A 15,206-nucleotide genomic window follows, 5' to 3' on the forward strand; every position below is an offset into this window, starting at 1 on the left:
ATAGCAGTGGTACCCACATATCAGGGTCATTTTAAAGAGAGGGAAACATGAGCTATTCCTGTCTGTCTGGATTCCAGATTTCAGAACTGTACTAATGTTAGTAGCAGTTAGCTAGCACTCTCTTCCCAATGTTCATAATGAGCAGAGGGGTGATTGCAGCATTAGTGACTGCATTGGCTCTGTGAGGCCCCTATTAATTGGCTCAGCGATTTGTAAAGCATTGGTGATGGGATTAAGACGGACCTGAGAGAAATCATTAGAGAATTGAAAGTTGACTGATATTTCCACATCCTCAGTGATGTGTCCCTCTCTCTTTTCATCCCTCTCTCTGTCAATGTCTATCCCCCACTCTATCTTGCTGCCACTCTGTTCATTCCTTTTTCTCCTTATCTCTTCCATTGCTTTCTCTTCGGTTTGTGTTATGATACTGTAGTTTGGAGTCTGTTTAATCACAGGCCCGATTATTCCTTGTGTTCAATAGCTTGTCTGTAGTTTTGCTTCCCCCTCACTCCCACTTTCTCTCTCTCTTTCCCCTCTTTTCTTCTTGGGAGGAAGTGCCTTGTCAACACGATAACGAATCTTTGATCCTAGGAGACCCCAAACTAAACAGGGGAAGTATATAGAAGCTGTTTTGCTACCGTAGTATGCAAATTATTGTTGCTGGAGGTTAAATTAACATTTTTAATTAAAAAATTAGCACCAAACAAACAAAGCAAAACACACTAACGATTAAAAAAACCTAAATAAGCCTATTCACTGTAAATCACAGAGAATAGTGAAGACGCTGAGGTTTCATGTAACATTTTTATTTTATCTGATTTCCAGAGGAATTAATCATGATTTGTGAATTCACAAAGTTAATGGACACATAGGCCTAAACATATAACATAACTACAAGACTGTTGTGGTCTATTGCTGGACAATTATAAATCAATATTTGTTGGTGAAGTTTTAACTTTGAAGCACTTAACATTGATGTTCAAAGTGGGAATTACATACTTGAATGATGTTTCATTCAGGTAAAGGAATATTGGCTGACAACAGATGTAGGATTTTATTCGTAATTTCTATTCTTAATAGGAAGGTAAGGTGAATATTTGTATTTATTTTCATAACTCTAACTTAAGAAATGTGTGCTTGTAATAAACACTTCAATTGCAGTGGGTTGAATCAGGGACTAATGCATTGTACTGCTCTAGCGCACTCTAGTGGATGTGGGAAGAGAAAAAGACCAGGCAAAATGTACTTGAAATGTGAGCCTTAACTTTTAAAGTAAAACAAAACGGTCCTAGATATAAAATAATTTCAAACACAAAACATACTATGAGTGAATAATGGTTTAAAACATTAATAATGTATTCTTCAGTTGGTATCCCAGGGATCATTCTCTTCACAGAAAAAAGGGATGACATCTTTGAAAAATCAGGGCCTCTAATACTGTAGTCAATTTGGTAATGAACAAGCACTTGCTTGAAACCTAATGACCATTACAGTGCTTTCTTCATTGTTTGTATCACTAGAGACCTTCCTCCAATGGGCATCATCATACCTTTGGGACAAGGTATGGAGATGGGAAGTGTAGTTTTTAGTCATCCCCTCCACACAGACTCAGCAGGGCCTTCTGATAGTCTCCTTTAGTGCGCTCCTGGTGGGGAATGAAACAAGGGTGTCATTCGAGATCAGACACATTGTGTTAGTCAGCCTGATTGACCATTATATTCAAATTAGAGAGGCATATGGTACTTAAATGTAGTCACATTACAGACACACTGACTAGAACAGAACAGCAACAGACAGGCTGGTAGACAGACAGACACATGCAGACAGACAGATGGGTGAAGCACTCACAGCGATGGTCTGGTAGAGGGACTTCCCATGCGTCTTCTTAAACTCAGTGCGGATCTTCATGAGATCCACCTCGCAGCGAGACACCATGATTCTGGTCACCACCTTCTCCTTGGCCCCTTTGCTCTGTTGACGACCCAAATAAACAGCACACTATTATTATCATAGATCAGCATCTTCGGCATGACTCTCACAGCCATGTACTGCTGTTAAGCGTCTCTGCAGAGGTGATCACTCCTATGATAACAGATTATTTTCAAAATTGATAACTGAGTATATTTCCGAACATCTTCTCTAAGAGGAACTGCATGTGTTTCCTGTATATAATACATGATGAAATCAATTAATCAATTTGTTGAATCAAATCAAATCTAAATGTATTTGTATAGCCCTTTTTACAAGCAATGTCACAGAGGGCTTCACTTATGCCCATTGAACTGCCCCTCAACCAACCTTACCTTCATAGCTTCGCTGAGTCTGTTCGCGAAGTACAACTGCTTGTTTTCAAAGCACTCAACTGCAACAGTAAGAGAACAACATGTTTAGTTAAGCTGCATTCCTCTTTTTTGTATACTCACAAGGACTTCCTCTCGTATAAAATTAAGGTTTTCCTTGTTTGTGGAGCTGCCTCAAGACTTAAAGCTTTTATCCATTTTACTTTGAGGAATATCTTGAAATCAAATGTCTTTCAAACAACAAACAACGGTCAATTACAGTACATAAAAAAGCATTTACAAGTCATATGATGGATAGGAACGTGTGTGTGGGAACAGAGAAGAGAGGAGGATAGGGGAGAGAGAGGAAAATGGAATAGAGGAAAAGGGTTGGGGGGGGTCTCCCTCCTGGGTTTACGAATAATTTTACTCTGCCAGATGTAATTCTGTTAAGATACTGGAGGGAGAGACAGCGAGGTAGGTAAACGGCGGAAGAGGATCCTGATTGACACAAACAGTCTGCCACATAGACAGGAGGAGACTCATCCAGTATTTATAAGCAGTTGATTCCGCCTGTGGCTAACTATAAAACAAGTCTGAGAGGAATTCAAGGAACGTACGAATGCGAGTATTCGTAGTCAATTAACATCAAGAGTATACAAACGTTGATTGTTGAATAAAGAATATGTTTCCGTAGACTAAAGTTTGATCATCTAATCCTTTTTTATTTTTTTGTATTAACCAGACTTGCAGGAGGGTGGATCATTCAGGAAGTAGGAAGAGGTGGTGTAGATGTAGAATAGGTAGATTGACATACAAGTATGTACAGGGGATTCTATGATAGATCATTACCCAGAGTGAGGAAGGACTTCTCCAGGTCTCCCTTCACTTCCTTCCTGATGCTCTCCTTCATATCGTAGGGACTGTAGCTCTTGTACCTATCGAAGACTTCCAACGAGAACAGAACTTGTGACTTATGTTCTGAAACCTTCAGGCAAGGTTACACATGTGACTGGGCAGATTTAGGATGGAGTGTTGACCCCACCAGGGTTTGAATTTTGTCAAAAGTCTTCAGGGGTTGGTTATTGTCTGGTACACCCCCTCCTCAATTCTAACACTCTAAATTGCTATCACAATAATGGAATGAGAAATACTAGCAATAAGATCTACTTAAATGAATTGCATGGTACCTTTCTGTAGGTGGGGCACACTTCTCTCTGACATGATAGAGATCCAGGTGGCCACATCAGTCCCCTTCCTCTTCACACCTGCTTCGTATAGAGCCTGCATGGACAAAACAGCTAATCAATGGCCCCTGTACATATAACACACTGAGATTCAATGAGGTCAACAAGGTCAACTAAAATAAGTTGTCAAAGCATGTTGGGACAATATAAAATACTGAACACAAATATATGCAACATGTAAAGTGTTGAGCCCATGTTTTACAACATTTTCCATAAGAAAAAGGTTTGCTTATTTCTGTCATGGGTAAGCTATATGTGTATTTTCAATTGACAGGTTTCCTAATATAAAGTGACTAATAAAATATTTGAAATGGTTGCAAGTTGTGTTTATAAGTTTTAACAATAAACCAATTGTGTTTATACTGCGGAAGCTTGGCAGCAGACAATCCAAGCTTACTATGCACATTTGAACTTACTCTTGAATCCTGGTCAATCTTTTCATAGTCCACAATGTTTGTTGGCTCATCTCTCTTGGTCTATTGAAGGACAGAAATTTGAAAGGCGAAGTTAACACCCAGCGCTCAAACAGACACATTTCTTGTCATTCTGTTGAGTTCAAAGCTGTGTGGTTTTACCTGTACGAGAGCCAGAAGCAGCTTTGCAAAATCCCCTGAGGTGTCACCAGAGACCTCCTTCTCTAGCTCCTTCTTGAACACTGTACATATGCAGATTGGGATTAATGTGAGAGTAAACAAATGTAAGAATGTGATAACCTTCCTCATCATTTGAAAGGTCCGCACATTAGCTTCACTGGAGAAAAGGGGATACACTTACACTCCTTGTAAACACTTTTGATATCCATCAGTTCTTCATTGCTCCGTGAGCAGACTATCTCAATCAGGGTCTCTTCATCAGTTCCCAGACCCTGGATGGATGAAATATTTGGTGTCAGGCAGTGCAACAGAACAGAATAGAAAATCTCCAACTGCTACTACTGCCTGAATTTAGTCTGTAGAAGTAATTAATTTAGGCCACAAGAGGGCAGCAATGTCTGAAAATCTCTCTTAGCTTCATGTACTGTTGCTCGAAGATTTGGTAAGACAATCAACATGGGCGAGTCTTAAACTAGTAGAGAGACTTCCCCTCATTGTTCCTCCCTTTATATGCAATATAACCTCTCAATCGCATATTATGCAATGTGGTTTAATCCTTGGTGTGTGTGTGTGTATGTGTGTGTATTTGTGTAGGTGTGTGTAAAGAAGACTAGACAATGGTTAATATTATTAGGGTATTAGACTAACAATCTACCATCAACAGCCCAAAATAATTTGTAATAATTTTGTTTGTACTATTGATTGCTTAAACATTTAAGATGCGTGTGGAAACTGACAAGAGTTCTCCTTATTACCTTCATAGAACCTTTGAGCTCTGAGGCATCATACTGAGCAGTACTCTTCATCAGGCCCAGAACCACATGCTCCAGGGAGCCAGAGAGGGCTCCTTTCAGGGCTGTGATCATGTCCTGCCAAAGGAATAGGCAAATGGATCAAACACAACTTATGATACACAAATCTTTATTTTCTTATGTCTACTTTTAACAAACTCTAAATGATGTGGTCTAAGTGCGAAAGTCAGGTTTTCCTCACCTTCTTCGCTCTCTTTTCATATTCAAAGGCGATTTCTCTCCTCTGGGAGTAGCTACGTCTTGTCAAGATGTCTATGATGGTTTGCTCATCAACACCTTTTAAGACATCAAAAAAAAAGTATTACAGACAAATAATGGGTCATGTTAGAGTACAATTCTTTTTTTACCAGGACAGCCATTATGTGTAATTTGCTAAATAACTATCCAAACTGTTCCAGCAAATTGGTTGGTAGACATTATGGCAGAGGTTTCTAGGCGTGGTCTGAAAAACTCCTTTGTAGTTGGTCAGTGACTCACTGTTCCCAACTTTACCCACACAGTACTACTGTTGCATGGAACGTTCTAAACACAAATACCCCAGCTAGGAGTAATTCCAATTCGGTTAGGTTTCTATTAATTTCCACATTCGGAACAATCTTTCTAACAGCCAGTTGTAAAACTGCAGGCTGTCAACTGTATATATCTTCTTACCCTTAGTTTTAATGGCTGTTTCAATCCGTGTAGCATCTTTGGCTGGGTCAAAGTCTGCTACTGGCACCACAGTGGGGAATTTGGGCTCACTCTCCTACGTGGGACCATGTTACATTAGCACACATCCCACAATGGGTCCCATTTGCTTGTTGATATGTACTGTACAGTGGATGTCATACAGGTCCATGGGTTCTTTGATGATGTTTAAATTAATTATGAACTATAGATTGGATTGGTCTGGACGCAAAAAACACAGCTGATATAAGAGAAGGGATTTATATTGACCTCAATGGGTTGGCCTCATTAATGCATCAATTTATCCTAATCGTATTGCAATCATAAATAACTGTCCTAAATTTAAGAGGTGACTTTTCATTTTCGTATTAGTTGTGATGGAGCTTTACTCACCCCGCCAAAATTCAGAGTGAGCTGTCCCAAGAATTCTGAGACCAATGCCATTTTTTATGATTTCTGCAAAAGACAAGTAATTGACATGTTTAAAGTTCATTGTCTTTTTTACACTATATTATAAAAGGAAACCATAAAAGGGAGGAGGTGGTATTTAGCAAAAATATTTTCAAACCATCACTTAGCAACCAGTTACAAACATCCTAACGTATGACTCACATGTCCTGCTCCTTCAGTCCACCACCAAAGGCCTACAAGTCTCTTTCTCAGTTATAGTACAGCCATAATTCAGCATAAACAACTATTAGCACACAGAGTTGAGGCAATCAATTTATACATCTAAGTATTGTGTAAGCTAATTGAAGCTTAATAATTGTCTCATGGTTATGTCTGTAATGATGATAATGACTGTGATAGCATTGGGGATCCTACAGTCTGAGTCCTAATGACACAGTGTGCAGTAAATGATAAGTGTGTGTTTCCAGGGTAAACTTTGCTCTGACACACCCAGCAACACTTCTATGAAACCATTACCTATCTGCAAAGAATGTCAGAGCAAAGACCCTGTTCTATCTTGTGAAATATTTACCTACCTAAACTAATCAAATCACATTTAAATAAAACATTTCTGATGTGGTAAATCATGCTCACTATGCAAACAAAAAAGGCTTACTGTTTTCAATAAGAAAATGTATAAATTAAGTCTCTCAATATCTTATCATCTCTCTCTTACTACATTCTCTCTCTCTCTAACACACATATTGACACATAAAACTGTCTCAACTCACACAAATGGGCATTTGGAGTGAAAGGGCTTCAGTAGAAGGACAGAGAAAGGTCATCATAGCAGGTCGAAGGGCAGACTTACCTTAGTGGAAGGACTTCAGACAGAACCTCACTGATGCAGCACTGTGGTTACTGTAGTTCCCGTTATGGAGACGGTAAAGGGTGTAGTGTTTAAATACCAGAGGCAGGCTGGAATGATATGACTCACTGAGCATGGGTCCAACTCCTGCCCCATAGCACATACTCCTCCCCTGTCTCTATTCTCTCCACCCTCGACCCAACTTCCTGTTAGAGAACCAGACTCTGTGCAGGGTAATTTTTGCCTTCAGGGCAGTTGTATGGCATACTTTGTTCTGGAAACTTCCTGTTTTACTGTCATATGATCATAACACACCACTCTCAGAAAACCCATGTCCAAACATCTGTCTCATCCTTCATCTCACAATGTTGAAACAAGCAATACACCTCTAAAAACAGCTCTGTTTTTCTGATTCAATTTGGATAGCATGGTTTAAAATGTGATTCCCCAGTGAGAGATGTCATTCTGCATGAAGTATGGCATAGCTCATTCCAGACCCAATTGAAAGGCATTTTAACTGAAGCCTCAGCATTTTTGACATGACTCAAATACCCTCGTCAGGATCGATAAACTAGTCTCTGTTCTTTTCAGACTGCTTTTTCACTGAACTCGCCTAAATTATGATTCATAACACACTTCCTATTACTCACGCTCCAAGATAAATATTAGGTAATCCTTCCCGTCTTTGTTTAATGCCCCTGGCTATGACAGGCACCTATAATTGAAAAAGAGGTTTCCCAATGCATTTGGGGTAATGCAGTTCCACATCCTTCACACCTCCCATCCTATTTGTTTTTAATATTTCATTTGAACCCACTGTTTGTGGGACAGGCTGAAAGGATGGCGTTGTAATTCAATGGATGCCAGTGCAAACAAGCGGGCAACCCCCAAACAACCTTCACTCAATCATCTGCAGGCCATGACACACTCTTCACGCCCCCGCAGTTGTCGTAGCTGAGCACCTCATTTGCTAAAAGGTACGTTAAAGCCCAATAAAGCATGTCAGACTTGACAACTCATTCACTTTAACGGCATAATTAAAAAGGAAAAGCTCTTTTTCTCCGGGTTAAGAGTGTGAGTGGCATCGGTTGGCACGATGCCCGTCAGATTGTGCCCATCATTCACATGGTCAAAGGACTAGGGGTAGTGAAGCTGGGGTGTAACTGGGACTGTAGGTTAGAGAGTCCTGAAGCCAAGTGTTTGTGTTTGTTGATATGTTCTCAGTATTTAGTGTGTAAGGTCAGTTTGGGGATAGCAAATGGTAGTTGCCAGTGAGTATAGTACCAGGTTCATGTATTTTGCTGTAACAGGGAACTCTTCTATTGTATTAGTACCCAAGAAACACTAAGTCATAATTCATTTTATAAGTGAATCTTATCACCAATCATAGATTCTACTTGACCAAGTGTACTGAGGTTCTGGCCGGTCCAACACAACCATATCTTCATCCTCACCTGAGGAAATCACAGGGAACACTCCTCCAGTGATGTAACCGGGGCCTATTCCAAACTCACCACACCTCTATTAGCCTCACAAAAAAAAAAACCTGCCATCACAGACATATAGGGTTAATGCTAACATTGCTAAGCTAATATTTCAATATCTGGTTGTTCAGGCTGCTGTCTCTCACAGCACAGCCCAGAGCCCCTCGTGATCTCACATGATCTGCATTTCTTCCACTGAGTTTAATTTGACCTCTCTCTAAAAGGGATAGTGCTACGAGATCATGCCAGAAAATAGGGTTTATTTTGTTATATGTTGTTCTATTTCCCTAATCCCTTTATGATCTGGTATTTGCAAGTTATGTTTTGTGATGAAGAAAATCCAAAGGATTGTGATGCTGAAGTTCAATGCTACTGTGTCTATTCCCAAAAAGCATGTGCTTCAATTCAATTAAACTTTTACACCTTGTAACTACCTGCTGGCGATGATGCTGGTGAAGGTGAGGAAATATATCAAGTTGAAGCTTGTCTGGGTAACTGAGTTCATAATGAAGCTGAAACATCCCATCACCCTCAGAGGTCTCATAGTGATGACATCATAACTGTGCACAGGCTTGCCACTCATTCTAACTCACCCCTTTTCATGTCACAAGACCAGATACAATAACAGGGTCACGTCATCTCAAAGCACATTGCCACATACAATATTGTCAATGGATAGTCATTGGGGTTTTGAGTCATCTGTGGGGTTTCATTAGTCTGTGACATGTGACATGTTGCTAAAGCCGATGTGGTTCAGCTCTGAAAGTAAATGAGAAAAACCTTTGCAAACATTGATAGAAGCATATGTAGATATTCAACAGATACAAACTCTAACAAGCTAATACGTTGACATAGCAATCAAAAGCAAACAAAGCTATGGTGAGTACTTGATCAAAACAAATTGTGTTAATTGGGGAATGTGTATATCTCAGATCAAGAGACACTAGGTTCACATCCCCCCGGACATCACTTTTGATAAAAGTTAAGTCTGTTTTACAAAATGATGACTTGATTATAGTTAGTTTGATGGATTGAAATGGTATAAACCACATCAACCTACAGGTGAGGCACAGTCTTCAACATCATATAAAATAACTTACACACATGTTCAATTACTTTTAACATGCATACAAGGTCTATCTAAGGTATTTTATCAGCACCATGACTCTATGTGCTTTGAACTTTAAAACACATTTTTTGTACCATTTCAAGAAAGCGAAAAAAGTTTGCTTCTCATGTTGCAATCCATTGGTATGTGAGTGAAAACAAGTGATTCTCTACGCCAAGGGAGGATCTGTTCAAGGGAAAGGAGGGGTGTAAGGGGGGGTTGTAGGGGTTAGGAGAATATCATTGCACCACACCCTCAAGTGTCTTGGCCAGCAGCGTTTCCATGGTGAGATAACACATCAGAGATATGAGAACTGAACCTCTGTGCAGTTCCTGAACTCAGTGTAAAAAACGATGAGGCAAGAACACTTTATCTCTGTCTCCATAGTATCACAGCTCTGTCTCCATAGTGTCTCCATAGTATTACAGCTTTCCTACCATTACCATTAACCGTAAACCAACGAGTGGACCCCACTAATGGATATCAAATCTTAAATAGGCGTTAGAATGACTGTCACTGTACTGTAACTTTTCTGCCATACTAAAAATCTGTTTGTATTGTAAATATCAAAATTCTATTCACTCACACTCTGTCCCTCTCACAACAGTAAGAGAAAAATTGAGAAGGTGATAACCCTGATAACACATTCCTGTTTCCAGGACTAGAAACGCTGTGTAAGAACAAATGAACATGTCAGAACAAAGACTTGCGTTGACATTTACATTTAGTCATTTGGCAGACGCTCTTATCCAGAGCGACTTATAGTAAGTACAGGGACATTCCCCCTGAGGCAAGTAGGGTGAAGTGCCTTGCCCAAGGACACAACGTCATTTTGCACGGCTGGGAATCGATCCAGCAACCTTCTGATTACTAGTCCGACTCCCTCACCGCTCAGCCGTCTGACTCCCACCCTATACGCGTTTGGCCAGGGTGTTTCCAAGGTTCTGTGTAAAACAATCACATTGTCTTTCCAGAGATGCACTGAACATTTTATAAATTAAAAGCTAAAAATGTAAAAGCAATCCAATGTGTGAAACAAAGTAGCTGTAAGGATGGGTGTCACCATGCCCCCACTTCTCATATGCTAAAATATGGCGTTTCTGGAAGGAGTCTCTACTTGATGGGTCTAACACCTCACTGTGTAACTTACTGTTGCATTACTAGTCATATGTTTTTCTCTCTGATTTACAATGATCATGGTAGAGTAGGTAAGACTTAAAGCCTTTATTTTGTAACATGTTTGCCTTGTAATTCATTTTTATTCATTTGCAATGTTATTAAATAACTATTTAATATAACTTTCCTTTGACCATTCTTGCTCTGATTTAACCCAAGAAGTAAAATAATTGCAATTCCCATTGGTATAGGCATACTTTGGTTACTGTTAATACTCTGTTCAGTTTACCCTTCTTCCTACAAACATAGGGGGATAGTTTTGATTGTTTGTTAAACCCCCTACATGGCCACATGCATTCTTACAGAATGTCTCCACGTAAGATAATACAACCCATGTAGTTCTGCACTTGCATTTATGTGCAAGGGAGATCTATGGTCTTTTATCAGTCTCCCACTCCCTGTTGTCGATATGGCAACGTGGCAAACAGAGCAGGGGTGAGTCACGCAGAAGCAGCTTTGATTGGAGAGAGGGAGGGGAAGGGTGGGCGGCAGGGTCGGGTGCGCAACGTAGGGAAGTTGGGGCCAACATTCTGGGTGTAGTGAGGGAGGGCCGGTGGCTTCGAAGGCCGAAACCAACGTTTACGGGCAGTAGACCACGGACCAAACTCAAATGACAGGACAGTCTCCATCGTTTTGACAAAAATTAAGTGATTGATGGAAGACATATTTAGAACTAAAAACTCCACAACTTTCCACAGGTTTGACAGATATAATATGATCTTCAATCTAATAATGTAAAATACACACCCATATTGAGATGGATGTTTGCAACTGCTTGGACTGTTTGTAGTGAACTTATGTTTATTCAGTCTGTAGTCTGAAAAATCAACTTAATGGATATACATTAAGACATGTAGATTCAAATAAAGAAGAACGTCCCAGCATCAAAACCTTGAAAAATAAACTGTATAACTGTGGAGAGGGGTACTGAGGCCTGGCAGGATTCAATCCAACTTGTGTGAAAATTGTCACTCAATAAGCTTTTATTCTCTTTCACACCCTCTGCTGGACACTATGCTCTTATACACGATCCGTATCAGCTTCCCTACATCGATGCTTCAGCACAATACACTGAGCTCAGTTTGGAATGTCAAAGCAAAGGGCTCTGAATACTGAAAATACGATCTTGCAAGTTCTTTGTATTTTATATGTTTCTACAATATCAAAAGTGTAAGTTGATTGTAGATAAGTGAAGGGGTTTTGAATACTTTTGGAAGCCACATAACACAAGGAACCTGAAACAATGACAGCAGACTCAAATCATGACCCGGTGTGCAGTGCTAATTGCTAGCTTCATTTTTTTCTTTTTTACAAGCTGTCATTTTATTATGGGATAACAATACATTTTACACATCAAAATCGATGTGTCCAATGCACCTTTGATGAAGGTCATATTAAAGGTACAGTTTCTAAGTACAATATAACAATAATCATATTAGAATGAAAAGTATTTAAAAGACAACATTAAAATTTTCTTATTTTCTTTACAGTTGTATTTACAAAATAAATCAAAATACTTGAATGAATGAGGTGAGGGACAGAGTTGTTCTCGCGAAGACAACTAAAGTGATAGAGTTCAAAAGAGCTGGGTAAAAAGGTACGTCCCAATGTCATCATTTCAAAATCAGTAGCAAATATATGACATTGAAATGTGACCAAACCACTGAACTGGATCTTCATTTAAAATCACAGGTTGTTCATTTAACAGAGTTGCTTGTGCCTTTTCCACCAACTTATGAGGACTCATTATTGTAAAAGAACAAAGACACACTGAATTAATCTTACAAAATAAAACATGAAATAGATTGTCCATTCCTTTATTATATTATATCATCCTTTTTCTGGCCTTAAAAACTGAGCACTAAAGCAAGTTAAATTTCAACCAGAATGAACTCAAATTGGATTTCTTGTTATACATTTTCAAGAAGTCACTATAAAATTCAGCAAAACGTTTAGTAAGAATCATTGAATTTCCATACATTTTCTTTTGTGTGAAATCCACAATGAACCGTTTTCAAAAACACTGTCGACAGTCCCTCCAAATCCAATGGAATATTCTGTGTTCTGTGTAAATTTAAGCTTGATATTAACACCATGCTGGTTGACATGGGCCACATCATGAGCCTCGGATCGCACCAAAAGGTTTCACAATCACATCTGACAAAAGTTCAAAAACATCACAACCAATTATGGCTTTTCAAGCCCAAAACAAACACGTATCTTTTTTAATTTTTTTATATTGAAACTCCGGTGCTGTAGCTTTATTCTGTATAAAAATCCAAAGCTATTGCCTTTTAACAAACTTAAACAAACAAAGAAAATAAATTGTCTCCCCCAGGACAAGCACACTGATACAGGTGCATGCTGGGTATGGTAGGCATTGTACTATGATCATTACTCATCATAATTACTCATATTAACAATAATAATGTGTAGATACTCTGTGAAATCAAATAAACAAACAGGGTGGCATAGTCTCAACATCTCAAGGACCTGCTGACAAAAGTAACCTAGCACCACACATCCAAGAAAGAAAATGTATACTGCACTCTCTAACTAAACTAAATCTAAAAGAGAGCAGTACTGTATATCAGAACAGATAGAGCACACCATGGTGCATTTAATCAACAGATACATGTTGGTACGGAGTAGGCATCTAAAGCAGTATCTTCATTTTGCCTATAGACAATATATAAAAGCTACTTACATAAGTGAGTTAAAATAATAGTGGAGATGAAGAGGAGGGTGATGTACTGTGTATGTACATCCTGCTCATGTTCATAGTTCTCAGAACAGAACCAATCAATATACCGTACATGAAGCAAACACTGAGTTCAAAATAAGGACAAGAATACAAAATACAATTTATATGTGATAAATAAAAATTTGCACAGACATGCAATTTAACTATACAAAAAAAGAGAGAAAAAGGTAGATTTGCATTATTGCTTGACATTCTGTTATGGCTAAGTTACTTTCTTAATTTGTGAAATAAAAATGCTCTTTAATTTATGTGCTTGAAACTTGAGAACGTTGTCATCAAGATAGAAGTGTAATGGAGAGGGAAACAAATTAAAGTTAGAAGGAAACACAGACAGACAGTGTTCTTCTATTTAACCAAGCGGTCCTGAATACAAGCCTTGTCTGGATCTCTATGTCAACAGAGGAGGGAAATGTAAGCTTGTCATACGGTATACAGGCAAGTACTCACAAACACACACACACACACACACACACACAAGCACACACACACTGCAGTCACCTAGAGGAACAGGTGTAACTCAAGAGACCAACTATATCAGAACTTCAGAAAACTCCAGTCAAACAAAGGAGTAATATGAACATCTATTGATTTGTTACCAGCCATTATTGCTTGATGTTGTCAATAACTGTTGCAAGGACGTAATATTGTGCACACTATGTCTCATTCTTTCACTAATACTGTTATCTATTTGCATATCTTCTATGCAACCCTGGGTCAATTCTATTTTATACTGTGAAATACTTTGGATCCACCTTTAGATCTCAAGTGCCTCAATTACTTTCCTAGCATTAGTTATTGATTTCTAGAAATCAACCCCAGAATGCGGCAACTTGGCACAGACTGCAGAATACACTGTATAGTATTAATCATTAAGTCAGCATGCAGATAAGATTAAGACACCCCTCTGGATATTCAGTACAATGCTAGACATTGGGCCAAGCTCTGAATACTGAACTGCTAATTCTCCCTGAGTTACTGTGTGTATTTCTTTTTATTGTAATCAAATAATCCACGGTTGTGGAATCATAGTGCAAGTTTAGCTTTCTTTGAAATTTGATGAAGCCCTTTGGGATCCATTATTATTATTATTATTGTTAGTGAATACATAAATTAACCTGATGTATCTGCTTTACTAAATGCATTGTGGAAAATATGGCGGTGAAAAAGTATAAGTTCATTGGTTTTGGGCCTCCAAGGTTTTGATGATTTCATAACTACAAATAAATTAGGACAAGATGCTGAATCCAGTACGGATTGGAACATGTTCTTTCTTTTGATAGTTTTTTAGCTACATGGGCTCTGCATATTTAGTAGACTGTTCTCAACTAAATGTAAAATGTGGAAATCAACCTAAAATGTTGTACACAGCTTAAATGTTCCCTGAGGGATAGTATCAAATGCATGGTTGTATTGCGCAATGGAGGAATGACCTTGCCGTGCAAAAAAAATACTAATATACAAAAACACAATTCAGGCAAAATGCAGCTACTCCAACTACTGCTTCTGTATGTTCTGGAATGTACTCAAGCATACACTCTCTCACACACACACACACACATACATGCACACACATGCATACATACATACATACATACATAGATACTCACTGCCAGTAATTTGTGTAAAACCCTGTCCTCAAAAAATAACATCAAACAATCAGCTACATGGATAAAATGTGAGCTCCTCATCTGATGAACCCACACATCCACAGCACTTATGCTCGTATTGCAGATAAACGCCAACTGCTTAGAAGTTGTTGGTTTTGCCTCTTCTGAGGGAAAATCAACTTAAAAGACTTTCACCACCAGACAAGGCTTCG

The 15,206-nt window shown here is 38.8% G+C and overlaps 1 protein-coding gene across 2 annotated transcripts; it reads right to left on the reverse strand.

The window, feature by feature from the left end:
• Positions 1 to 785: 785 nt before the first annotated feature.
• Positions 786 to 6,973, reverse strand: LOC124482166 (annexin A2-B-like). Of its 2 annotated transcripts, none has more exons than XM_047042559.1 (13): positions 6,859 to 6,973; positions 5,991 to 6,053; positions 5,583 to 5,676; positions 5,113 to 5,207; positions 4,875 to 4,988; positions 4,301 to 4,391; positions 4,102 to 4,181; positions 3,943 to 4,002; positions 3,470 to 3,563; positions 3,132 to 3,227; positions 2,304 to 2,362; positions 1,849 to 1,971; positions 786 to 1,645 (listed from the first exon to the last, which is right to left on the reverse strand). In XM_047042559.1, exons 2-13 carry the CDS (start codon positions 6,039 to 6,041, stop codon positions 1,586 to 1,588), a joined length of 1,017 nt encoding a protein of 338 aa, XP_046898515.1. In that variant the 5' UTR covers positions 6,042 to 6,053; positions 6,859 to 6,973; the 3' UTR covers positions 786 to 1,585. The 2 variants fall into 2 exon arrangements, with proteins under 2 accessions (XP_046898515.1, XP_046898516.1); XM_047042560.1 differs by lacking the exon at positions 6,859 to 6,973 and adding an exon at positions 6,210 to 6,321.
• Positions 6,974 to 15,206: the final 8,233 nt, after the last annotated feature.

Source organism: Hypomesus transpacificus, chromosome 19, assembly GCF_021917145.1.
Source record: "Hypomesus transpacificus isolate Combined female chromosome 19, fHypTra1, whole genome shotgun sequence".
NCBI lineage: Eukaryota > Metazoa > Chordata > Actinopteri > Osmeriformes > Osmeridae > Hypomesus > Hypomesus transpacificus.

Bases quoted from the DNA above. Each gene is read 5' to 3' on its own strand.
- LOC124482166 (XM_047042559.1), bottom strand. From the start codon at position 6,041: ATGGCATTGGTCTCAGAATTCTTGGGACAGCTCACTCTGAATTTTGGC. The intron at 4,392-4,874 runs GTAATAAGGAGA...TCATCCATCCAG, and splicing joins AGCTCAAAGGTTCTATGAAG to GGTCTGGGAACTGATGAAGA. The intron at 1,972-2,303 runs GTAAGGTTGGTT...GGTCGTCAACAG, and splicing joins GACTCAGCGAAGCTATGAAG to AGCAAAGGGGCCAAGGAGAA.